Here is a 24,682-nt window from a genome sequence, read left to right on the forward strand (position 1 = left end):
CTAAGATTTGCTTCGAAATATTTGAGGAGGGTTTGGGGTAGGCATTGGATGGGTTTTTAGGTGAAACTTGTTATTTTTTTTTACACTTTTAAAAAATATTTTATTTATTTTTATTTATCTTCAGAGGGGAAGGGAAGGAGAGAAGGAGAGAAATATCAATGTATGATTGCCTCTCGTGTGTCCCCTGCCAGGAACCGGGAACAGACCTGCAACCCAGGCATGTGCCCTGACTGGGAATCAAACTGCGATCATGTGGTTTGCAGGCCCGCGCTCAATCCACTGAGCTACACCAGCCAGGGCTGAAACTTGTTATTTCTAAGTTGATAATTTGTGGAGGCTGAATGGGGATTCATTGTGCTATTCCTGCTTACATAAAGATTTGAAATTTTTCATAATGTAGAAGCGAAATAAATCCTTGTGTATTTTACCTGGATTAGTATAATAGACTCTGAACTGATTTTTCATTGATATTGCTGCCCTAAACCTTCAAGTTGTCTTTCCCCTTGGAACTTGTCTTTGAATTGACAAGTTACCTTCAAGTTTCAGGAAAGCCCATCTTGACCACCCTGTTGTGCTCACTCCTCACCCCCAGCCTAGCACACCCTTAGCCTGTTTCACGTGTTAGTGTTCATACCATTTATGATGTGATATTTACAGTTTGTCATGGAATGATTGTATTTTTTTTTTTTTTTTTTTTTTTTGCTGCTTGAATGTAAACTTCATGGGTTGCAAGGTGGGGGGTGTCTACAGGGGGATATTTTAAATACCTGGAACAGTGTGTGGCACATAGCTATTTGCCAAATGGATGTACCCAGATTGCCCGGGAGGTTCAAGTTGTAAAGACTCAAGACAGTAATAGCAGTGGGATTGGAAAGGAGATGTTTTGGAAGGTTTTAACAGGATTTCAGAGCTGAACATAGGGGGTAGCTTTCAAGTGACAGGAGTACAGAGGGATAGAGATGTGGAGAGGGTGAGTGTATAGGCTCACATACGTAGTAGCAGCTGTGGGAATAAATGATTTCAAGAGCGGGGTGGACTGGTCCGCTGGGTGAGAGCTTCACAGGGTATTACCACTGGGGGTTGGTTGTAGCTAAGGAGATTTCCATGTAATGACTTGATTGGTAAGTGAGAAGTCTGCATCTCCCCAGGGAGGGCTTCCATGTCTTCTGTCTGTTACAAATAAACACTCGTGTGCTATTTCCCCAGCTTTGATGAGTAGGAATGAGAAAACACCATTAATCGAGTTGGCACACAGCTTGACAGGATGGGGGGGCAGCAGTGTTGGAGCAGCACCCAGTTAACACCAACCCATTCATGCTTCACAGTTAAAGTTGACTAAATTGTTTATTTGGAATAAATTACATTGGAAATTAAACAATATACTGACCTCATTTTCCCAAAGCTCTTTAAATACTACAGTTGCGATATTTCCGTACACATTTATCAAAGACTTACTAGTGAAAGATGGTAATGTTTAATACATGAAATAATTCCCAAGTGGCAGGAAGGGAGGACTGTAAGCGTTGGGTCTAGGGCTACTACTTGGGAGAGTTTATGGGAAGGCAACAAGTTTGAAAAAGGACAGTAAGTTTTTAGGCTCTAACTAAAGATATTTTTAAAATAGTGATGGTTAATGGATTTGTAAACCATGAATACGAGAAAATAAAATGAGGTAGAGATTGAAAAAGCAAGAGCTAAATTTAGTTCTAAATCTTTGTTATTCCCTACGGCTGACAGCATTTCTTCAGAACCCAGCTTGGGATCAGAATGAATCCATGGCAGCACAAAGAGAAAAAAACAAAACGAGCCAAGTGATTTACTTAAATGCCTCTTGTCATATAGTTACTGTATTTAAAAACAAATGACCAGTTAAAATTGTGTGTGGCCCGAGGCCCACTTAGTTCGCTAAGAAAATATAAAATTCTTTGCATAACCTAAAAAGAGCCATGGTTGGGGCAGTTGGGTGCACTGGTTGCAAAGAGGATAGACTAAAAAGGAGCAGCCAAAATTTACCTTCTCACTTTGGCCAGCCAGTAGCAAACGGATTTCTCATTCCTTTTGCATTTACTTGAACTGACCAGTTGTATTATTTCTTTACAGTATCTTTGAAACTTAAAATTATCAATTAGAATCTTGTGTAGGTGATTTGACTTCTTACAGAGGTGGACTTGGAAAACAATCACGATTGCCTTACTTTAGGTTAGTTTCCTAATAAGTTTTTGAACCGAAAAGCTTTCCTTTTAGTTGTTAAGAAAGTCTAAATTTCTGTAGAGGGTGGCTGGCTAGTGACCAGCTGCTATGGTTATTTAAGCTGACTTAACTTCGGGAAAGAAAATGGGTATAAGTGGGTTTGTGTGTAAGACTTGTTTCTCCAACAATTAGAATACACTGAACCAATCTTAAGCGTGGAGTTCAAGAAAGTTCAGACTCCAAGTTCAGATTTAAGAATTGCCTTAACTCCAGCTGCAGTGTGAAAAGTGCTGTCATTTAGGTTCAGCGTTCTGAACTGCATCTGGAGAGTCCCAGCCGCTAGGTCCAGATGTGGCTGCATGTTATGTTATCCCTTGAGAGGCCCATGCATACCTGTGGCTTCAGAACAGTGGAGCTTTTTAAAGGATGTTTAGCTTTCCTAAGTATGCTAGATAGGGTTTTTGTCACATCACAAAAATCAAGTGAGGAAGAGTAATGTCGAAAGTTGCTATACAGTGAGGTTGAGTGACTTCCCTGTCTGCACAGGCATTTGCGTCCAGCTGTCCTTGATCTTCATGTCTGGTCTGACCATGAGATAAGTTAGGGAGGTTTCATGGTTTTTTTTAGTTATTTGATAAAAGGAGAGACCTCACAAAATTAGGTGTTTTATAAATGCTTGACAATTTTTATTTCTACTGAGAAAAACTAGGGTGGATGTGCTTTAGAGTCTTTGGTATGTAACTGGCTATAGACAAGCTCTGCCCTGTTGTGTGTTTTCTTCCCATTCAAGAACCATTCTGTCGTAAAGGGGGAAACACTTTGTTAGAAGTGACAGAATATGTCCATAGTTGAGTTTTAAATCTTTGCTATGAAGTCTAACAAAACAAAGTTGCACTTTTTCAAAATATTTTTTATGATAAGTAGCTATTGGTATTTATAAAAGAAAAGAATGATGGGAAATAGCTTATACTTCATGAAGCAATGTATCAGAAAATCCTAATAGCTTATTTTCTAGCCAGTGAATTTCAACCAGTATGACACAAGAATTTTTACAACGTGCAATACCTGATTATTTAATTGGGCACTGACCTCTTTTTTCTTGGATTGTCAAAAACAGCCAACACAACAACAATCTGGCATGGATGAATCAAAATTATGCCTAATGTTTCATCAGAGCAGCAACAATTAATTTTAGCATGTGGCAGAATTTTAGTAATCAGTTTGTGTGCCATGAAATAAAAAAATTGAAAATGGACCATTTAGGCAAAGCCTTTATCTTAGGATTCAAGAACTGAATTCACTGACATGAACACATCTAATGGAAAATTCATTTGAAACACATAGTGGAGACATTGTCATTGGCTACCACCGATTTCTCAAAAAAATTTTTTTTTTACAATATAGGTATATCTTCTGCAAGTTACCAGTATATGGAACTGGAGTGAATTTTTAAACTTCATATTACGCAGACAGAACTAAGATCTCTTCAGCTAAGAACTCTCTTTAATGGTATGTGTTGTAAGTTCTTGGCTTTCCAAAATTTTCTTCTCTTTCGCCTGTGAAAAATGGTGATTGATAAAAGTAGAACCAGGGTGGAAAAGAAACAACAACCAAAGAATATCAGTGGTTTCTTCTGCACAAGAAGTAAGCAGACAGTACACTCTGAGTTTCTTTGAGTCCGACTGCATCCGGGACTACTGCCGTCAGAAGGGAAGCCACTGTTGCTGATCAGTTTGTTGTAAAGCTGAATCGAGGATTTAGGTTTGAAGTCAGATGTGAAGAGTCCAAATCTGGGTTTAGATTTTTCTTCAGTCAGTTTGAATGCATAATAGCCTTTGATTTTGACTTTATCAATCAGGTATGCTGAAAAATATCAAGTGAACATCGTTATCAGAAGTAATCACAAATGGACTATAACATACCTTTGAATAAGAATTGAGTTTTCACTGAAATAAGGTAAACTCAGGCCCATAAAAATTGATTGGGTGGTTTTCATTAAAGGGCTTTTTGACATTCTTTTATAATTGATACAAAGTGAAAGTATATATAATTAAGTTTAGAAAAATTTGAATTAAAACTTTGATCCATAAATGATGCAAACACATCTGGGGGGAAAAGCAGATTTACGAATTGCCACTTTTGTCCCCAGGGTCACAAGCAGAAAAACCTTGCCTATTTGTCCTAATCCCAAATCTCAGATGTGCCCTTGGTGTTCTGCCATAGCTACCCTCCGTTTTCCCTAATCATTCGCTCTCTTCTGCCATTCTTCCTGCTTAACTGAAAAAATCGAAGCACCCAGGGAACTTCTTCCACAGCCACACCTACCCACCTGCTGGCATCTGCACTCATTCTCTGCCCGTCTCCTGTTTCTGTGGCTGACCTGTGCGTGCTCCTGGAAGCGGCCGATGCCGCCACTTACTGAGTTTATTTCTGTTGCCTACTTCAGGACTATCTGTTCACCCCTCTCCTCTCTCATGCGTCAGTTTTCTCACTAGAGGGTCATTTCCATGTAAACATGCTTTTGGCTGTCTTTGACAGCAGTGGCTCCCCTTCAGTCATTTTTACTGATTTTTCATCTCTGACTTCTGAATATTGAAGTGTCCCAGAGCTCCGCCACTTTTCTCTATCCTTGCTCCCTTAGCGATTTCGCCGAGCCCTATTTTTTTTTAAAGATTTTATTTTTAGAGGGGGAGAGGGAAAGAAAGCAAGGAAAACATCCGTGTGTTCCTTTCGCATGTGCCTGCACGAACCCCAGGCTCGTGCCCCAACCCTAGTTAAAGAGGCGCCATCCGAGTTTGCAGGCCACTGCCCAACTCACTGAGTCACACCAGTCAGGGCTTATTTTAAAAATACCATCCATTTACTCGACTCCCAAATTGGTATCTGAACCCGAGACTCTTGTACCAGCCTTCTACTGGACATCTAAGAGACTGTCAGTCTTGACGTCTCTAATCGGATTCTAAAGGATGTCTTGGATAACCTGTGCAACAGGGAACACCTCACCTCCAAAACCCTGTGTCTGCCTGTCTCTTCCAGCCTGGTAAGTGGCCTTGGAATAATTTTTCACTTTTCCCCCTCACACCCTATATCCAATCCTGTTGACTTTACCTTGAGGATATATTCAGAATCTAGCCACTTACTCCTATGCCTGAAGAACTGTTCCCTGGTTCCCGTGCACTGATAAAAAGGCGCCCCCCCATTCCGCCCAGTGACAGGGGTCTGCATGGAACCATTCTAAGTGGTCATTAGGCTTCTCGCCCCGCCTGCCGCGTCTGCGGCCCCTCCCTGCGCGTATACCCTCTGTTAGCGGCCGCCAAGAAGCAGCTGGAGTACTTCGTGGCAATCCCTTCTCCCTTCACACGGGATATCCATATTAGGACATCACCACCAGCGGATTTCCAGGGCTGTTTCTTGCAGTTGTTGGGGAAACCATCCCCCGAAGTTTTGGGGTCCACAACATTCCTAAGAGCCAGATTGCTCAAGGCTCATAAATAAACAAAACGGGGTGCAGCGGAGGGAGCTCCAAGGGCGGCGGCCACAGAGGTCCAGGTCCGTGCGCTCATTCAGTGGCTGCAGCTCGCACCCTAACCGCACATCTGCAGGGAGCAGCCCGCACGTGGTGAGCGTGCCCCTACCCAGCTCTGTCCCACGGCTCTGCCCTACCTGCCTCACCCCTTTAGCCCCCTGCTCAGCCTTGACCCAGCGACCAAGTTTTGCTTCCAACAATGATTATATGGAGTCACCCTCCCCCTACAGCAGCGTCTCGCCATCTGAGGGACAGTCTCTCCTACAACTATTCACTGCGCAACTCTGCAGCTTGGGCTGTCCCATCAAAGCAGGTAGGGCTGGCTTTGCGCCGCAGTAGGGCCGGGACTCAGAGTCACCCCTGGAGAAGGCACCAGGCAAGACGCCCTGGAAGACTAGTCTGATACCCCTTTCGCAGGGAAGGGAGGTTGCTCTGCTGGAACAGATACGTCTCCAGAGGCAGGACTTGTTTAGAAGCGTGCACGCTCGTCCCAGTAAAAATCAGTGTCGGTCCCCAACCCTCCGCCCCGCCCCAGGCTCTTTCTGAGCTGACTTCCATGGGGCAAATGTGAACCAAGCAAAGAATCCCTAACTCACCATCTCCGCTCTCAATAACCTATTCTACCATTATCCCTTACCTAGATTACAGCAACTCTCCCTGTTTCTTTTCTTGTTCCTTGTTACAGTTGACACACACACACACGTTTTAGGTGTCCTAAATTAAATTACAGCAGGCAGGAGGGCAGGAAGAACAGGCAAGAAGTTAATCTGTTAACACAGCTGCAACCAGCAAAAGAGTGCTCACATCCTATATGTATATTGAAACTCTGAATCAGCTTCCAGGAGGCTCTTCCAGCTCCTGTCTAAAAGGGGTTAGCCCACTCCCAGTCTCTACCGCATCCTGCTTGTGCATGAACTTTACAGGCTGCTGCTGACAACCAATCCAGAAGCACCAAAAATTCTCCTTCATGGACGATGCACCTCTCCCAGAACTGTCGCTGCCATACCCTCACCCCCATCTATAGCCAGTGTAAATTCCTTCAAAACAAATTATATCTTCTTCCCCAAACCCACTGTATAAAAAAGTCCCCATCAGCTCCAGGGCGGTGGGGCATGCTTGACTTTTCCATCTAGCCCTGGCACTGCTACTTCAGGTTGCACGCCCCAGCACCTGGTCCTTTTTCTGGTTGGCATATGGCTCAATAAACCCAGAGAATCTTTCACCCTTGTCATTTTTTGTTTAACAAAGTACATTCACAAAGAATATCCACAGTGATTCTTTTGAAGTGTTGAGTTAGATGATCATCGCCCTTCTTTTTAAAACCTCCCAGAATCTTTCTATCTCACACTGAGAAAGAGTCACAGTTCTTACACCGGCCTACTGAGTCAGACCTACCTAGTCTGCCTCTTCCTTTCCCTCCTTGGCCCGATCTTGGACTGCTTTCCCCTTGCTCATTCTTTTCTAACCACTCTGACCTCCTTCCCTGATCCTCAAACAGGCCAGGCATGCGCCCACATCAGGATTTTTGCATCTGCTATTCACTCACCTGGATTTTGCTGCCTCACTTCGCCAGATCTCTGGACTTCCCTCAGCACCCTACTGACAAGTGTAACCACTCTCCTGTCCGGCACCCCTGGGCAGCGCCTTCCCCACTCTGTTTCCACTCCTCAGACCTTTTCAGTTCTGACATGCTCTTTCTTCCTTAGTCTGTTCGTTGGCTTTTATCCCACAAGAATATAAGCTCTGTGAGGACAGTCGTGCTTATTTTGTTGTGTGGTGACAGAGTGCCCAGAACAGTTTTTGTCCACATTAGATGCTCAATAAGTATCTGTAAAAGGAGTACGTTTCTGGGAACTTTGTGCTGTTTCAATGAATCGATCATGAATGTTTAAAAATATGATTATACGGGAATAAGGAGCATAAATGGTAGGTATAAAATAGACAGGGGGAGGCTAAGAATAGTATGGGAAATGGAGAAGCCAAAGAACTTATATGCATGACCTACAGATATGAACTAAGGTGGGGGAATGATGATGTGAGGGGGGTACAGGGTGGAGGAGAATAAAGGAGAGAAAAAATGGGACAACTGTAGTAGCATAATCAATAAAATATAATTAAAAGGGAAAATTGGGATAACTATAACAAAATAAAAATAAAATGATTAAAAATGGTAGTAGCCGAAGCTGGGAAGAGTGTGTGAGATAAGTATTCTCAAACACTGCTGTTTATAACATCTGATTCATAATTCCATCTTGGGCAATGCATCCTAAGGAGATAATCAGAAATGGAGCCCTGGCTGGTGGCTCAGTGGATTGAGTGCTGGACCACAAACCGAAAGGTCTCTGGTTTGATTCTCAGTCCGGGCACATGCCTGGGTTGCGGGCCATGAAAGAGGCAACCAATCGATGTTTCTCTTTGCACATAATGTTTCTCTCCCTCTCTTTCTCCCTCCCTTCCCTACTCTCTAAAAATAAATAAATAAAAATCTTTTTAAAAAAAGAAATGGAGATAAAGATTTATATATGAACATACTTATTTTTTAGTAGTTAAAAAAAGTCTGGTTGGAGTGTCCTCCCTTACACCAAAAGGTTGTGGGTTTGACCCTTGGTCGGGGCACACCCAGGTTGCAAGTTCCATCCCCTGGTCGGGGAGAGTACAGTAGGCAACTGATTAATGTTTCTCTTTTTCCCTTCCTTTCTCTCTAAAATTAATAAACATATTCTCCAATGAAGATTAAAAAATAAAGAGTCCAAATATCAAACATTAGATGAATGGTTAAGTACATGGAGATATGTCCATATGATGAGATATGTAGTAACCTAATGTTAACAAGGAACTTTTAATGATGTGGAACACATTTATAATGTGATATTAAGAAAAAGTTGGAGACTGACTTCTAGTCAAGATGGTGGTGTAGGCAGAAATGCCTTACTTCTTCCCACAACCACATCCAAATTACACTAAAATATAGAACAACTACCACTCAGAACTGTTAGAAATCAAGTTGAATGGAAGTCTGACAACTACAGAATTTGAAAGAAACACATTTATCCAGACTGGTAGAAGGAGCACAGATGAGGAACAGGCTGGTCCCATGCCCATGTGTGGTAGATAAAAATTCGGGAGGGATACCTCGGGTGTAAGGAGTCCCAGCCCCACACCAAGCCCCCCAGCCCAGGGTTCCAGTGCCGGGAAGGTAAGTAAGTTCCCACAATTTCTGGCTGTAAAAACCAGTGGGGACTGAGTCCGTGGGAGAAACTTCTGGAGCCCCAAGCAGTTCCTCTTAAAGAACTTACATACGATGGACTCACCCACTCAGACTCACTTCCTTCAGGCTCCAACACTAGGGTAGCAGCTTGAAAGGCACCAGTGGCATAAAGGACGGAACTGAAGTGTCTGGGCTCAAGGCAGGCAGAGGATACTGTCCCTTTTCTAAACCCTCCCCCCCACAGAGCCACAGAGTCAGCAAGCTGGTGCCACATCTGAGAGTCCATCAGCCCGACTAACACAGTTTGAATTGCCTTGGAGATCCCAAGAGACTCTGCCTCCCCGAAATTTAGGGCCCACCCCATGCTGCTTTTTCATGTGAATGGTTAGAATTGGCTCGTACTGCAGAGCTTCCTAAATCCTTCAAACAAGCAACAGCTGGCCTCAGTGAGCCCCAGGCCTGCACTAGAAGCAGCCAGTCTAGATTCACAGCTTGGCTTTGCCTAGGAATCTCCAAGCCCAGCACAAGTAGCAGCCATCTCAGATTGCTTTATAGCTCTGGCAGAGTAACCCCTGGCAAAACACAAGTGGGGGCTGACCTTGCCTGCACCACCCGGGGAAAAAAAAAAAACCTCAGAGCCAACGCACCTGCAGTGGACAGCTGCAGATCATGTCAAAGCACCACCACCCTGCCCCTGCACAGCTGATTCTCCATGGAGGGCAGAGGTTGGTGGTAAGTGGTCAAAGTCAGTCCTTGCAGCTGATTTGCCTGGGTAAATCCCTCCCATTGATTTGCCAACAACAACCAAGGCTCAACTACAAGAGGAAGGTGTATTCATGCCACATGAAGGGCACACTTTGAGTACCCAGCTTGGGTGATACGGGAGGCTGTGCCACTGGACCCTACAGGACACCTACTACATTAGGCCACACTACTAAGACAGGAAGTCAAAGCAGCTTTACCTAATACACAGAAGCAAACACAGGGAGGCTGCTAAAACAAGGAGACAAAGAAACATGGCTCAAATGGAAGAGCAAATCAAAACTCCAGAAGAAGAGGTAAATGAAAAGAAGATAAGCAATCTATCAGAGTCAGATAGGTTATAAGGATGCTCAAGGAAATGAGTGAGGACCTCAGCAGTATAACAAAAACCCAGTCAGAAACAAATGATACACTCTCTGAAATAAAGAACAATTTATAGGGAAACAACAGTACAGTGGATGAAGCTGAGAATAAAATCAATGATTTGGAACATAAGGAAGCAAAAACAACCAATCAGAACAATAAGAAGGAAAAAGAATTTAAAAAATGAGGAAAGTGTAGGAGCCTCTGGGACAACTTCAAACATTCCAACATTTTCCTCATAGGGGTGCCAGAAAGAGAAGAGAAAGAGCAAGATATTGGAAATCTCTTTGAAAGAATAATAAAAGAAAACTTCCCTACTTTGGTGAAGGAAATAGACATGCATATCCAGGAAGTACAGAGAGTCCCAAACAAGATGGATGGAAAGAGGCCCACTCCAAGACACGTCATAATTAAAATGCCTAAAGTTAAAGATAATGTTAAAAGCAGCAGGAGAAAAGAAGTTACTGTAGTTAGCTACAGGGGAGTTCCCATAAGACTTCTAGCTGGTTTTTTAAAAGAAACTTTGCAGACTGGAAGGCATTGGCAAGAAATATTCAAAGTCATGAAAAGCAGGGACCTACAGCCAAGATTGCTCTACCCAGCAAAGCTATCATTGAGATAGCTTTTTTCTTGTCTTCCCAAGAAAAAAGTAAAGGAGTTCATCATCACCAAACCATTATTATATGAAATGTTAAAAGGACTTAGTTAAAAAGAAGATCAAAACTGTAAACACTAAAATGGCAAAAATACATATCTATCAACAGCTGAATTTAAAGAAAAATTAAGCAAACAAGGAGAACAGAGACAGAATTATGGGTCCAGAAAGGGTTTTGATGGTTGCCAGATGGGAGGGATGGTGTCTTGGAATGGGTGAAGAGGTGAGGGGATTAAGAAGTACAAATAGGTGGTTACAGAATAGCCATGACAATGTAAAGTACAATATAGGAAATGGAGTAGCCAAAGAACTTACATGCATGACCCATGGACATGAACAATGGTGTGGGGATTGCCTGATAGAGTAGGGGGTGCTGGGTGGAGAGAGAGCAAAGGGGGAAAATCAGGACAACTTAATAGCATAACCAATAAAATATAATTAAAAAAAAGAAAAAATTGGATGCAAGGCTTACAGCATGAACTCAATGGTATTAAAAATGTCTAGCAAGCACAAGGTGCTTGTTTGGGGGAATGGCATTTCAGGTGATTGTTTTATTTCTTAAAAAACAAACAAACAAACAAAAACAAGCCCTGGATAGTGCAGCTCAGTGGATTGAGTGCTGGCCTGCGAACCAGAGGGTCACTGGTTTGATTCCCAGTCAGGGCACATGCCTGGGTTGTGGGCCAGGTCCCCAGTACGGGGCGTGTGAGAGGCAACCACACATTGATGTTCCTCCCCTCCTCTTTCCCCTCCCTCCCCCTTTCTCTAAAAATAAATAAATATAATCTTTAGAAAAACAACAGAATTTTCTATACTGGACGAATTTTTCATAATGAGCTAACACTCAGTAAGGAGCCTACTTCCTTCTTTTGTTCACATTAGCTGGGAATGTCATACTTCACTGTGCTTGAAATGGCCCTTGAACCTCACCTTTCATGGCCTCCTGAATGTATTTCTCTAAGTAGTACTTTCGGAGCTCATCATTTTCCAGAGACTGGTCGTCGATGCCATTGGCGGTGATGTAAACATCCAGGTCCCCATAGTTCCTCCGGATCCAGCTCAGCACCTTCCGCTCGCCCCAGGGCAGGACGGCCAGGCGGCTGGGGGAGCTCAGGCAGGTGATGTCTTGCAGAAACTGGACGTCCCTGTCCGCGTCGTAGTGGCTGCCTGCCCGGTGCGCGTGCATCACAAACCTGGTGGTGAAGTGGTTCAAGGCATAGAAGTCGGCAGCGCCCTTGACCAGGCTCTTCTCCTCCTTGGTGAACTGAGGCAGCGCGGAGCTCGACAGCCCTTGCCTGTTCTTGAAGGCGATGTACTCCCTCATGGCCACCGGGTAGTCCCCGGTCCTGAAGATGGGTTCTGCGAACCAGGCAATTTCAAACTGGAGGAAGCGCTCGGCCGCCTGCCAGTGCAAATCCACGTAGGGGTCGGCGGGTTCCGCCCAGTCCGAGTGCAGCGACAGCGACACCGCCCCGCCCTGCGCGGGCCTGTACAGCTGGTCGTAGAGGTGCCAGGCCAGGGCGTGGGCGATCAGCAGGTTGTGCGCTGCCCTGTATGTGTCATTCCCAGTGTGGTTGTAGGTGTCACTCAGCCGGTTGGGCTCGTTGATGGTGATCCAGAGCTTCACCAGGTCCCCCAGCTCCTGGAAGCACAACCCTGCGTAATCCTCGAAGGCCTTGGCCAAGGAGGGGTTCAGCCACCCTCCACTCTGCAGCAGCGGTGTGGGGAGGCCAAGGTGCGTGTGGGTCGGGTAGTACAACGTGACCATTGGGGAAATGTTGAGCTTCAGGCTCTCACTGACCACGCACCTGTAGTACCTTAGAGCTTGGCGGTTAACAGTGGACAGGTTGCCAGTGGGAAGGATTGAGGCCCAGTCCAGAGCAAACCGGTAATGGGTGACTTTCATCCTTGCCAACATCTCAAGCTGTCTTTTGATGCCAACAAAATCTGTGCATTGACGTGTCCGAGTTTTCAGCTTCACTCCGTCCACTCGGTGCAACACTCTGTTGCCTGTCACGTTCCACACATACAGGTGGGGGTCGGTGAACTGTGGGGAGGAAGCCTCCAGTTCCGGCTGTGAAAAACAAGCATATTCAGGTAAAGCACATCCGTGTGGACAGCTGCTAGCGAGGGAGAAATGCCTCATCCCACAGGGTCCGGGAAAGTAAGGCCTGTTTGAGTGTGGCTGGTAGGGTAATAATATGGGTGTAATAATTTATAGGTTTAAAAAAAAAAGATTTTATTTATTTATTTTTTAGAGACAGGGGAAGGAGAAAGAGAGGGAGAGAAACATCAATGTGTGGTTGCCCTTCACATGCCCCCAACTGGGGACCCGGCCTGAAACCCAGACATGTACCCTGATTGGGAATCAAATGGCAACCCTTTAGTTTACAGGTCTGTTACTCAACCCACTGAGCTACACCAGCCAGGGCATAATTTACAGTTTCAACTTGAACATTTCACCTAAAATGTCATATGGTGTGCTTGAGTGAAATATTGTTATGTACAGAATTAACATGCTTATGCTTTTGCAATAAAAGATTTTGTAATTAAGAAAAGGGGCGTTATTTGTGCCAGAGCCTGTTACTGACAATAGAGAAAGTATGTGGTGCATATGTTCTTTATAATGACCTGTGTGTTCCAGGGGTTCTGGTGATGTCAGAGACAAGGATTGTTGGATTATCTTCCCTTCCAGTCCTTGAAATTTCCCAGGGAGACCAGAAGGCATGGGGAAGGAACCACACCCAGGGCTTCGTTTGGAAAATAAGTTGTTTTACAGAAAACACTGACAAGTTCTTTTCCATTCCATTTTTCCTAGAAATGTAGGTCATGTCATGGGGTCTCATGTGACTCTGTTCAAAGGCATCAGGATATTGGCCTGGTTCTCTCAGTGGGAAGGAATCATGAATGACGGGCCCTTCAAACACCACCATAGATCGAAGGCAAAGTTAAAATTCCAGTTGCTGAGGATTTCACTGAGATCAGCCCTTGTGGTGAGAGGAGACTAGTTGATCCCAAACACAGCTCCTAAAAGAAGCCTGTAGGATGGGGTAGGGAATGAACCTTTGCATTTACTGATTGCAAATATCTAACACACTCTATTTAAATAGTCCAAGTGATATCGCCAGACATGCATCATTATCTTCTCCCCATCAGTGTGTCTATGAGGACGTAGCATTTATTCACCCAACAGGAAACTGCAGAATACCCACCCTCTAAATGCAAGCTACTTGGATTATGAGCAGAAAGGACAGGAAATACCTGCCAGAAACTCCCAGGCTGGCTCTCTGATCTGATGGTGTCTCATTCCCCGCCTCTCCATCAAGGAGACAGCCCTGGACTGCTGCTCTGCCCCTTCGAAACTCAGGCTGGGCAGCTCTGTATAGTGACCGAGCAATCCCACTCGCCTCGCAGGTGTGCTGTGGGGAGGCAATGGCTCCGGGAAAGTGCTCTGTCAACTCTGAAGCAGTGTACAAACATGAGGCAGACATGACTTGGGTTTGGTTTTCCCCGGTTGGAATAACTGCCTGCTAGGCCTTTCACTCTGAATTAAAACAGAAAAGGGCTTAAGAAAAAACAGGTCCAAATGCAAGATTAATGAGAAAAAGTAAAAACTGAAAAAAAATGACTTGTTTTATGTACTTGTTTTAAAGTACTTTTCTTCCCATGACTGAATTTAAGTGCACCTGGAAAAAATGACAATTAACCTTCGGTAAATATTTTCCCTCTAATTGTTTTCTCATGTGTCATTTTTCATAGTCTAATTACAAAACCATATCACTGCTCTCTTGCCATCTGTCAACCAGTTATCTAGAACATTAAACTGAGAGAACATTGATCAGGTGAGCATGAAGTTAAATCTGTATATAATTATTTGGGTAAAATCCTTCTAGCCTAGATGGCCAGTTTCAGTGCTTTCAAACACCCGGGCATCACGGTAATGATACGGTGTTTACAAAGGGCAATCTTGCCATAGGTGAGGCCAAATCAAATGAAAATGCCTTACTTTTTAAAAGCCTCCAGAAAGCCCTGGCCAGTGTGGCTCCGTGGATTGGAGTGTCATCCCATACGTACAACAAAAGGCTGGGGATTCAGTCCTGGTCAGGGCATGTGTGGGCGGGAGGCAACCAATCAGTGTTTATTTCTCTCTCTCGCATTGATGTTTTTTCCTCTCTCTCTCCCTCTCCCCTCTCTCTAAAAATCACACAACATATTTTAAAAACCTTCAGAAAGCATTACTCTTAGCAAGTGGGTATAATTAATCTGCTAGGGATTTAGATAAATATGATGCAGCATGATCTCAACCCTAGCACCCAGAGCTTGGGTCTAAATTCTATTTCCTGCTAAAATGATCCTGAGCTCTTTGGAGAAAAACGGCTTTTTCCAAGCCTGGGGCAGGAAAGGAGTGAGATGATGCTCATACATCTTCTACCAGAAAAAGAAGGAAGTGCTTAAAAACAGAAAAGAAAAAGATACAAAAAGCTTGAAGGAGTTTTTTTTGGCCAAATTTGAGATAATTTGAACATCAAAAGGTCTAATGAAATAATGATAACAGTGTGTTGTAACACAAGTGAATTTTAAAAAAAATTACCTCATAAATTTAGAATTAATAACCTAATTAGAAATTCACTATGTTGCAATTTATAAAGTAATAATTTAGGAAAGATTTGTGAGTCAATATTAAGACCATTGAGCGAAGTGCTGTTAAGGAACAGGATATTTGTATGGTCTCAAGTATCACCCTTAGATTGCTTTTTAATTACAAACAGAAAAGGCATCTTTCAATTAAGAAGAGATCTGGCAAATGTCACTTTAACCAAGAACTTTGGTGACTACTACTTCTAACATCTTTAACAATGAAAGAAACTATCACGTGCCTTCTGATGTGATGTATTGTGAATACACATCATCTATGTGCTACTATTTCCAGAAATGGTTAACTGAATCTAATAAAGAAACAGAGAAATCCATGAGACATTTTATAAGCAACTGGCCTAGACTCTTCAAACAAAGTCAATACCGTGAGGTTGAGGAGATTGCTCTGAATTAAACGAGGCTAAAGATGCATGAAAACCAATGTGATATCCTTGGTTGGGATTAAATTTTTAAAAATCTGTAAAGAACATTTTTGGAACACTTAGGAAAGCTTGAATATGAATTGTATGTTAGATGATATTCAATCAATACTAAATTTTCTGGGTTTGATAGTGTTACAATGAGATAGGGGAATGTCTTTGTTCTTAGGGGACACAGGCTGAAATATTTGGGGGTGAAGCATTTGCCACATTTCAACAATTCATAAGAGAGAGGCAGAGATACAGCAGATGTGGTCACATGTTAGCAATAGGTTAGGCGAAGTCCAAATTAAGGGAAGCTGACTTCTTGCTGGGCTGCAGACGTGAGCATGAAACCCAGACCTAGCTGATTACAGAACTACTTTTCCCTGACCCAAATGATGAGCTCTTGATTCTAGGACTAGGATGGGCTAGGGCTGTCAGAGTGGGGCAGACATTCACATCGCCAGTGAATGTGGAAGAGATGGAGGTCTTTAGGTGAAGGAGGAAATTACAGGTTGGGTCATGTATGAGCAGGAACTCTTGTCTCCCTTGGATCTCTCTTCATGGGGTCTGGAATTTTGGAAAATACAAACCCATCTGAAGTGGGAGGGGAAAGATGGCTGCATGCCTATGGCATATGGAGGGGGAGAGAGGAACTGGGTAGGTAGGTGGCTTTATAGTGGGCACAAGCTGAAGGTGACTCACTGTGCTTATAGACTCCTGTATCTTTTCCCCTTTAGTCAACTCTGAGCCTCTGAGTCTTGTTTAAATATCAACAGAGTTTGAGATTCATAAACTGTGAGCTTTGCCCACTCATGATTTGGGCCCTTTTGTCCGGTCCCATCCCTTGCACATCTTGTTGTCTTTCCTCATGTTTCTAGAACAGGCAACAGTGTGGTTCTGTGAGGTCTTACAGTGATCAGAAGACTGAGCTTGGTAACCTAGACAAGTTACGTAATGTCCCTAAACTCCAATTTCCTTGCCTATAAAACAAGGGTTTTTAGATTAGGTAGAGAAAATGTGCATATGTCCAGGTAGATGCTTGACATATAATAAGGGTTTTAAAATCATTATTATTATTTTGGAGAGAGCACTGTGCATCTGGGGCTTGAGGGTGATCTGTTACAGTTCTGTTAACATTTGTGTGACCTTGGGCAAGTCACTTAGGTATCAATGACTAAGTGATGTATCTCACTTTCCTTGTCCGTAAAATGAAGGATTTGGAATAGGGAGTCCCTAGACCCACACCTGGCTCTAAAAATGCATCTCACCTGGCTCTAAAAGTTGACCTTGTTTATTCACTGCACATTGAGTCTGACACTGCTCTAGTAAGGCACACGGTAGGCAGCAAATCCTCAAATGTCTCCACCTTGTGCAGAGAAAGTTTGCACTCTACTGGGGAAGACAGTGATAAATAAGAAGAATGTGTGGAGTGATTAGCAGGGCCTGGAGGTGGGGGAAGTGGGACGATATTGGTCAGAGGGTGCTAACATCCAGTTATAAGATTAGTAAGTCCTGGGGATCCAATGTACAGCATGGTGACTCCAGCTCATGATACTGTATTATATACTCAAAAGTTGCAAGCCCTGGCTGGTGTAGCTCAGTGGATTGAGCACGTGCCACGTCCGATGCTAACCAGGTCGGCTGACACAGTCACGGCCTGGGGATGCCACGTCCAATGCTAACCAGGTCAGCTGACACAGTCACGGCTTGGGGACAAAGGCTTCACAGAAGCATTATCTAACCACGTCGGTTGACACAGTCACGACTTGGAGATGACGGCTTCACAGAAGCGTTTTCCAGCAGGACGGACGTGGCATTAGTGGATATATGGTGTTGCTTTTATTCTTACTGTTTCTTAGTATTCTAATCTTTATACTTCTGATAATTTAGAATCTCCTAGAATTAATAACCACTCTCAGAGAAAAAACAACAGTTGGCTCAAGTCCTAAGCAATATCACCCTGGCTGAATTAAGGCATCGTACTTTACTTATTCGTTCCTGTGAAAGCCACCCAAGAAATAATAGTTCAGGGAAAAATATGTATTCCCACAGAACTGCCTCATAGAATAGCAAAAACCCCTTTAGAAAATAGCCCCTGATTGTTAAAGAGTTGTTAGAGTAACAGCCCCTCCTTTACCTTGAATAGGAATATATATCAATTAGAATTAGACAGGCATAAAAACAGAAGAAGCTGGTTAGCCATTACAAATAAGTACTTAGAAACAACTACTAAGGAGTTAGAGTCCTCAGTATACAAAAAACATTTTAGACAGCAAGATAGATAGCTAAGTTAGATATTACAAAGGCTTATAATGTATTTCCTAACCTCTGCTCGATCTAGCGTACCTGTTGCCAATGACAATTTTTGAAAACTTTAATAAATAATAAGACATTTAAACTGTATACATAGAACTATTTCAAATTGTCTGATTAATGGTTTTCCTGGTCAAAATAACTTTTGTTTAACATAACTAAAACTATGGGAACTTTCGTATTTTCCTGGTTACCTTTGTATTGATTTTTTCTGCTTAACTGATCATGCTGTACACCTGTAAATGTTAATCTATGCCAAAAATGAAAATATAAAAAATCAGCTTGTACTTACAATAAACGGAACAGTGCTTCACCTGCCTTTGAGCTGTGTAGTTGCCTGTTACCCAGCGCCGACGCCTACTCTCACCTGAGGACCCTTAGATGGGCTGCGGCTGGACCGCGGCAAGCACGGGCCTGTGAACCACATGAGAGCGGTTCGGTTCCCAGTCAGGGCACATTCCTGGGTTGCAGGCCAGCGTCCGGTTCCCAGCAGGGGACGCACGAGAGGCAACCATACATTGATATCTCTCTCGCTCTCTCTCTCTCTCTCTCCTTCCCTTCCCCTCTAAGATAAATAAATAAAATCTTAAAAAAAAACCAAATGTGTGAAATTAAAAAAAAAAAGTTGCTAAGAGGGTAGGTCGTAAGTGCTCCTACACAGAAAGAAATGGGAATTGTGTAATGGTATGGAGGTGGTAGCTAATGCTATGGTGGTAATTATTTTGTGATATATAAATGTATCATGTCAACAAAAGCTATATGTCTTACACTTACACGGTATTGTTATATCAGTTATATCCCAATAACTACAACCTAGAAAAGAAAAACTGTATAAAGTACATAGTATGGTTAGATAGTGAGGAGGGCTACATAGAAAAATAAAGTGGGGGCCCTGACCAGGTAGCTCAATTAGAGCATTGTCCCACTACACCAGGGTGAGGGTTCAATCTCAGATCAGGACACATACAAGAATAAACCAATAAATATATAAATCAGTGGAACATGAAATCAATGTTTCTCTGTTTCTATCTCCTCCCTCCTTGTAAAATCAATAAATAAAAATTTAAAAAGAAAAATAAAGCAGGAAAGTAGGATGAGAGGTGATAATGATGAGTTTATCATTTTTTGGAGTAAATGGAAGCCTTTTTGAGAACGTAGCGTTTGAATAATTATTGGAAAAAGGTGAGGAATGAGGCGTGCTGGAGGCCTTTTGGATACAGAAACCTCATAAGGCAAATTATTCAAACTATCTAATAACAGGAGTCATTTAAATAAAGGATCACTAGTAATTTCTTCTGGCAAAACAAAAATCTATTAAAATTTTTTTTCCCTGTAATTTTAACACTACTAACAAATGCCTCTCACAAAAATAACTAACTTCTCTCTAGACTGTATGGTTCTTGGGGACCATCTCTTGACCTCCATCATGAAGTTCTCCATCACTAAGTTCCCTGTCTTGAGTTGTGGCAAGTGGAAGACTCTCGGGAAGCGTTAATTCTTCTCTTCCCCTTCCTTCCTCTTTCCCCACGTTCCCTTCATCGCTTGCCAGTAACCATGGTATTTGATGTTTTCTGACAGCCATCTCTTAGCTGTCATTGAGTCAGTGAAATCAACTATTGTTTCCTATGTGTCCCACTTCAGAGCTAATTTGAGTAGCCACTTACCTTGAGGACGGACTCAGTAACACCCCAGGAGAAGTCGCAGGGGAACCGGCCCTTCATGTCTGGTGTGGACTCTTTCAGAATAAAACCATTTTCTTGTATGATCTGCTTATAGTAATGTGCTGAAGACTTGGGCTTTCTTTCTTTTTGTTTACTATTAAAATCCACATAAAATAATCCTCGGCGAGTGGAGTAACCATACTGCCATTCAAAGCCATCCAGGAGAGACCAGGCCGTGTAACCAAATACTTGTATTTTATCAAACTTTATTGCTGCACAGAGAGAGAGAAAGAAAGAGAGAAAAGCAGACATGTTTGGAGGCTTGAACACACTGGGTCAGGTTTCTGACTTTGCTAACAACGTGCCGGGGGACAGCATGTTGTGAAACCAACCTTTTGCCTAATTTGTAGGCCTATTACATCAAGTAGAAAATTCATGTTTATCTTTGAAAAGTGGCAGTTATTTTCATCCAGAATGGTCCTCCCCCAACAAGTGAATGACACAGCGAAAGCATTAAACTGAAGATATTCCTGAGACTTAAGGTGCAAATCTGCGTCAGGGGGCATGGTAGTTCCCAGAACTCTTTGGGACAAGAGTCTGCTTAGGATGGAGAGTTTCTCGTTCCAAGTCTGGGTTGGTTCCCATTTGTGGACACGCTGTCTTCTAGGAAACTATCCTCCAGGGACTGAAAAATCAGCTTCGAGAATTAACATCAGTGAATGTAAATACAAGGAGGAGAAAGTTGTACAGAACTCACTGGGCTTAGGGGCAGGAGGTGAGAGGGGACTGTTGGGCAAGCTTCTTGACTTTAGTTTCCTCACTTGTCAACAGAAAAGTTGGGAAAATACGATCTCTCTGGGCCTTTCTAACTTTAACACTCGGATTCAGGAATTGGGTAAAAATGAGATATGAAAATCTACAGCAGCAGTAAAAGCAAGATACCCCAAATCAGTCAGGAACCTTTTTTTTTTTAAACTACAAGCTTCCATTTCTCTCACAGAAATGCCTTGCTTCTGCATTTTGGGCGTTTATCACTGACACCCTTTTCTTAAAGGTAGACAGTCTTGGCCATGAGATTTCTGTTGGTATTGTGGGGTGCTGAGGAGAGGTAGAAAGTTAACACCTGGGAAATGATTCCCCTTCCTCCCAAGTGTGTGGCCTTGGCACAGGCCCCTGCTCCGGAGGCCCCTGAGTGCGTGAGCCCGTGCCTGGGCATGGCTCCGCTCCACGACGCCCGTTCCTGGAGGTTGGGCAACAGGGTCTTGTGCTCACTGAGGGCCCTTCCTGAAGACCCTCTTCAGCAGAATGTGGGATATTCCCCCCAGGCGTGTGGCTTTTAAAGAGAGTTTTAGAAGGATCCATGAGAATGCCTTTATATTTACATGAAATGCAGCCCAACTCTGCAAGACAGACCATCATAAGTTGAACTGGTCTCCTCCATCATTTCAGTCAGCCACCTGTAGATGTCACCACTTGAGTAATGGGAAAGGAGTGAGGGGATAGTTGAGGGTCCGAGAAATATCCAGGGTCCGCAGAAATGACTCAGCTTCGACAACCGGGGCTCATTCTGTGTCGTCAGAACTTTTCGTCAGTTAGGCGTGTGGCACAATGAAAGGAGCACAGTTTCAAGAACGCGGCCAGCATTTTAGACCAAGGCGCTCCTGTTAAAAAACTTTGGATATATCATTCTTAGCTGGATGTCCTTTTTGAAAGAATGAAGCGGCATCTTGTTGTCAATTAAGGATTCATCTATAGTCTAAAATTATTTTGTTCTCAAGCTTTCATTAAAAATGGACATGAGGGTAACATTAAAGAATTCTGTCACCATTGGACAAAAGGCCGGCAACAACGATAGTAATTGTAGGCACTCAAAGGTGACTTTAATGGAGATCCCTCAAAAAATTAAAAATGGATCTGCCGTTCAGCCTAGTGATCCCACTGCTGGGAATATACCAAGCTGAAGAAACCCAAAACGCTAATTCATAAAAACATAAGAACCCCTATGTTCATTACAGTATTATTTACAATCACCAAGATATGGAAGCAGCCCAAGTGTCCATCAGTAGAGAGTGGGTAAAACAACTATGGGACATTTACACAATGGGGTACTATTCAGCTGTAAAGAGAGAAGAAAATTTTACCTTTTGCAACACCGTGGATGGACCTGGAGAACATCATGCTAAGTGAAGTAAGCCAGTCGGAAAAAGACAAATACCATGTGATTTCCCTCATATGTGGAATCTGATGACTAAACTGAACTAACAAGGAAAATGGGAAGAGACTCATAGATGGAGGATAGATGACAGCTAGTGGGTGCGGGGAGGTTAGGGGGTGAAGGGAATGAGTAAAAAAGGAAAGAGGACTCATGGACATGGACAACAGTGTGGTGATTGCTGGGGGAAGGGAGGTCTAATGAAAAACTACCTGCCTTGTAAACACGATGGGACTAATTGGTAATGGAAAACAATACAATAAAGATGAAAAAAATAAAGGTGACTTTAAATATCCTATAGCATAAATATTCAAAAAACTTCTTAAAAATTGAGCTAATGGACAACCAACCTTGAAGAACGTGGTTGAGGAAGTTCTTCATCATGTAGATGGCTGTGGTGTCCTCTGTTTTCACATGACCGTCCGTGAACCAGCCGTTCTCAGTGATCAAGACTCGGGGGTTGCCATATTCCAGCTTAATCCAGTTCAGCACTTCTCTTAAATTGAGCGACACGTTTTGCCCCATTTTCGCCAAGGTGTTCTGGGGCTTAAAATTGGTGGGCCCAAAGGAAAAGGCAAAAAAGTCGGCTGTGCCCCTCACCTCTTTCTTCTCTGCTTCAGAGAAAAGGGGCAGAGTGGAGAGCAACTGCTTTTTCATCAGCTCCGGATAGTCGCCATCCCCGTGGATGGGGCTGGCAAACCACCCGAGCACAGAGACCACCGACTGCTGGCACTTGAGTATGTCCTCCATGCTTTCTGGTCTGTTGGGTTCAACCCAATGGGATCCCAATGTGACAGATAACCAACCTTTCTGACGTGGGCGGAAATTTGTGTTGTAGTTATGCCAAACTCTCGAATGAGCCTAAGGAGAAGAAAATATTATTAACCTTTTTGGTCCTTACAAGGGCTCTGACTTGGCTGGCGGAAGGTCTTTTCATGGACAAATGAGTGAAGGCAGCACAGGGTGATGCAGCAAAAAGCTGCCCGGAAACCTGAGGACCTCAAACTTGGCTGTCTGTCCACTTCCCCCTCAAGCCCCTCCTGTAGGATGACTGAAAGGCAGGCAGAGAGCTGTAGTCCAAACTCCATCTTACTCCCCTTCTCCCTGATTGCCTTCCCCTGGACTTCTTGGGGCTGGGTGCAGGCAAGATATGGTGTGGATTATAGGATTTCTTCCTTTAGATAAAAAGACACAGCAGTGATCTTTCATTGTTCTACAGAATCCCCTTTGGCTCTACCTTAGAAGTCCAGGATAATGCAGGCTCTAAATTCTGTAAATGAATAATAATAGAGCCCACCTCCTAGGCTTGTTGTGAGGATTGAACGAATTAATGGATGGAAAGGGCCTCAGAACAGTGCTGGCACCGAGTACCCTCTACAGAAGCCTTAACTATCATGGCTGTTATTATAAAAGCGTGGCAGGGCTGTCCAAGGCAGAAAGCCAGGGGAAAGTGTGGGCCTTGAGGTCAGCACACTTGGACTTGAAATTCAGGTATTTAATGTGTGGTCTTAGGTAAGTCACTTAACCGTCCCCAAATCTGTTCATGTCCTCAGTTGTTCAATGAAGTTAAAAATAATAATAATATCCCGTGTAAAGTTGTTTTTAGACGTACAGGTAATGTTTATATGAAATGTGTAGCACAAAATAGTGCACCTAGGAGCTACTGCCTAAGATGGGTGTTATTATTATTAGGCCTCCCAGAGTTTACATTTCCATCTGAGTTCTTACAACAGAGCCTCATAATTGGTTTTCAGTCTGTTTAGTAGGTATGGGTGCTTACTCGATGTCTGTCTTGTCTGCCCTGACAGGATGCAATAAATGGAACAGGAACTTGCCCTCAGGAGCCAATAATCTTATGGGAAAGTAAGACCAAAATGTGTGAAAGAGAAATACATAAAATGGCATAAAATAAAGCATTAAATGAAAAGATATTTAAAGCAAAAATGTCATGCTTCTGTAAAGAGCCATGGGCTCTATTGGAATGAGGAACAAACAGTAAGGACTCCAATTAAGGACTCTGGGCCAGTTAAATGCCCATGTCCAGTCCTCTGTCTGGGCCAGTCATAAAATCATTTTTTATCTGAGTTCGTCTCTCTTTCCCCCAGCATTTGACTTGCTTGCCTCTTTCCAGCTCTCCTAGTTTCTCCTCTATTTGGCTGTTTCTAAACAAGTGTGCACACCCTTACTTTTAACCCACAAAGTCTGCTTACAGTTTTGTTCCTTAGCTTTTCTTTTGCTCATGAGAGATTTTTTTTTTATATTGGACTGAATTCTCTGAAAGTGCCTTTTTGTAGATCAAGAACAATCATATATGCACAAGGGTTCAAACCTACTATTCCCTATGGACACCAAATGTGTTTTACAAACCCTGTTAGGTGAAGAAAACTACTTTTTTCTCCTCGTGTAAGGGGTAAAGATCCCCAAACTGGTTCCTCATTTCTTTATGCAGGAAGAGCTCATTGAAATCATTCCCTGAAAGATTTTCTGCAGTAGCTATCTTCAGGTAGTACATCTGCCTATCTGATCTTACTTGGTTTTCATTGGAACATTCTGGAGCCATTTGGCACCTAAATGTTCGCAAGGATCTTTAAGAATGCTCTCCTGTGAGAGCCGGAGGCTTCAGGCTGTGGCCTCTTCCCCTGCCTCCACCCTGAGGTTCTAGAAGGAACCGCAGGGGAAGCTTCAGTGGTCTCAGCTGCTCTTTCTGCATTTTTCTGGGCCAGGAACCATGA

The 24,682-nt window shown here is 43.3% G+C and overlaps 1 protein-coding gene across 1 annotated transcript in view; it reads right to left on the bottom strand.

Moving 5' to 3' along the window:
• Positions 1 to 1,325: 1,325 nt before the first annotated feature.
• The window catches only part of KLB (klotho beta), a 37,541-nt gene continuing 14,184 nt past the window's right edge, over positions 1,326 to 24,682 (bottom strand). The window contains exons 2-5 of the mRNA XM_037064315.1: positions 22,301 to 22,811; positions 19,742 to 20,010; positions 11,635 to 12,778; positions 1,326 to 4,053 (exon numbers count right to left, since the gene is read on the bottom strand). Of these exons, the coding sequence (XP_036920210.1) occupies positions 3,677 to 4,053; positions 11,635 to 12,778; positions 19,742 to 20,010; positions 22,301 to 22,811 (2,301 nt within the window). The 3' untranslated portion in view covers positions 1,326 to 3,676. The remainder of the gene's footprint in view (positions 4,054 to 11,634; positions 12,779 to 19,741; positions 20,011 to 22,300; positions 22,812 to 24,682) is intronic.

The sequence above is a fragment of the Sturnira hondurensis genome, unplaced genomic scaffold (assembly GCF_014824575.4).
Source record: "Sturnira hondurensis isolate 20B ecotype Veracruz unplaced genomic scaffold, ASM1482457v3 Scaffold0015056, whole genome shotgun sequence".
Classification (NCBI taxonomy): domain Eukaryota; kingdom Metazoa; phylum Chordata; class Mammalia; order Chiroptera; family Phyllostomidae; genus Sturnira; species Sturnira hondurensis.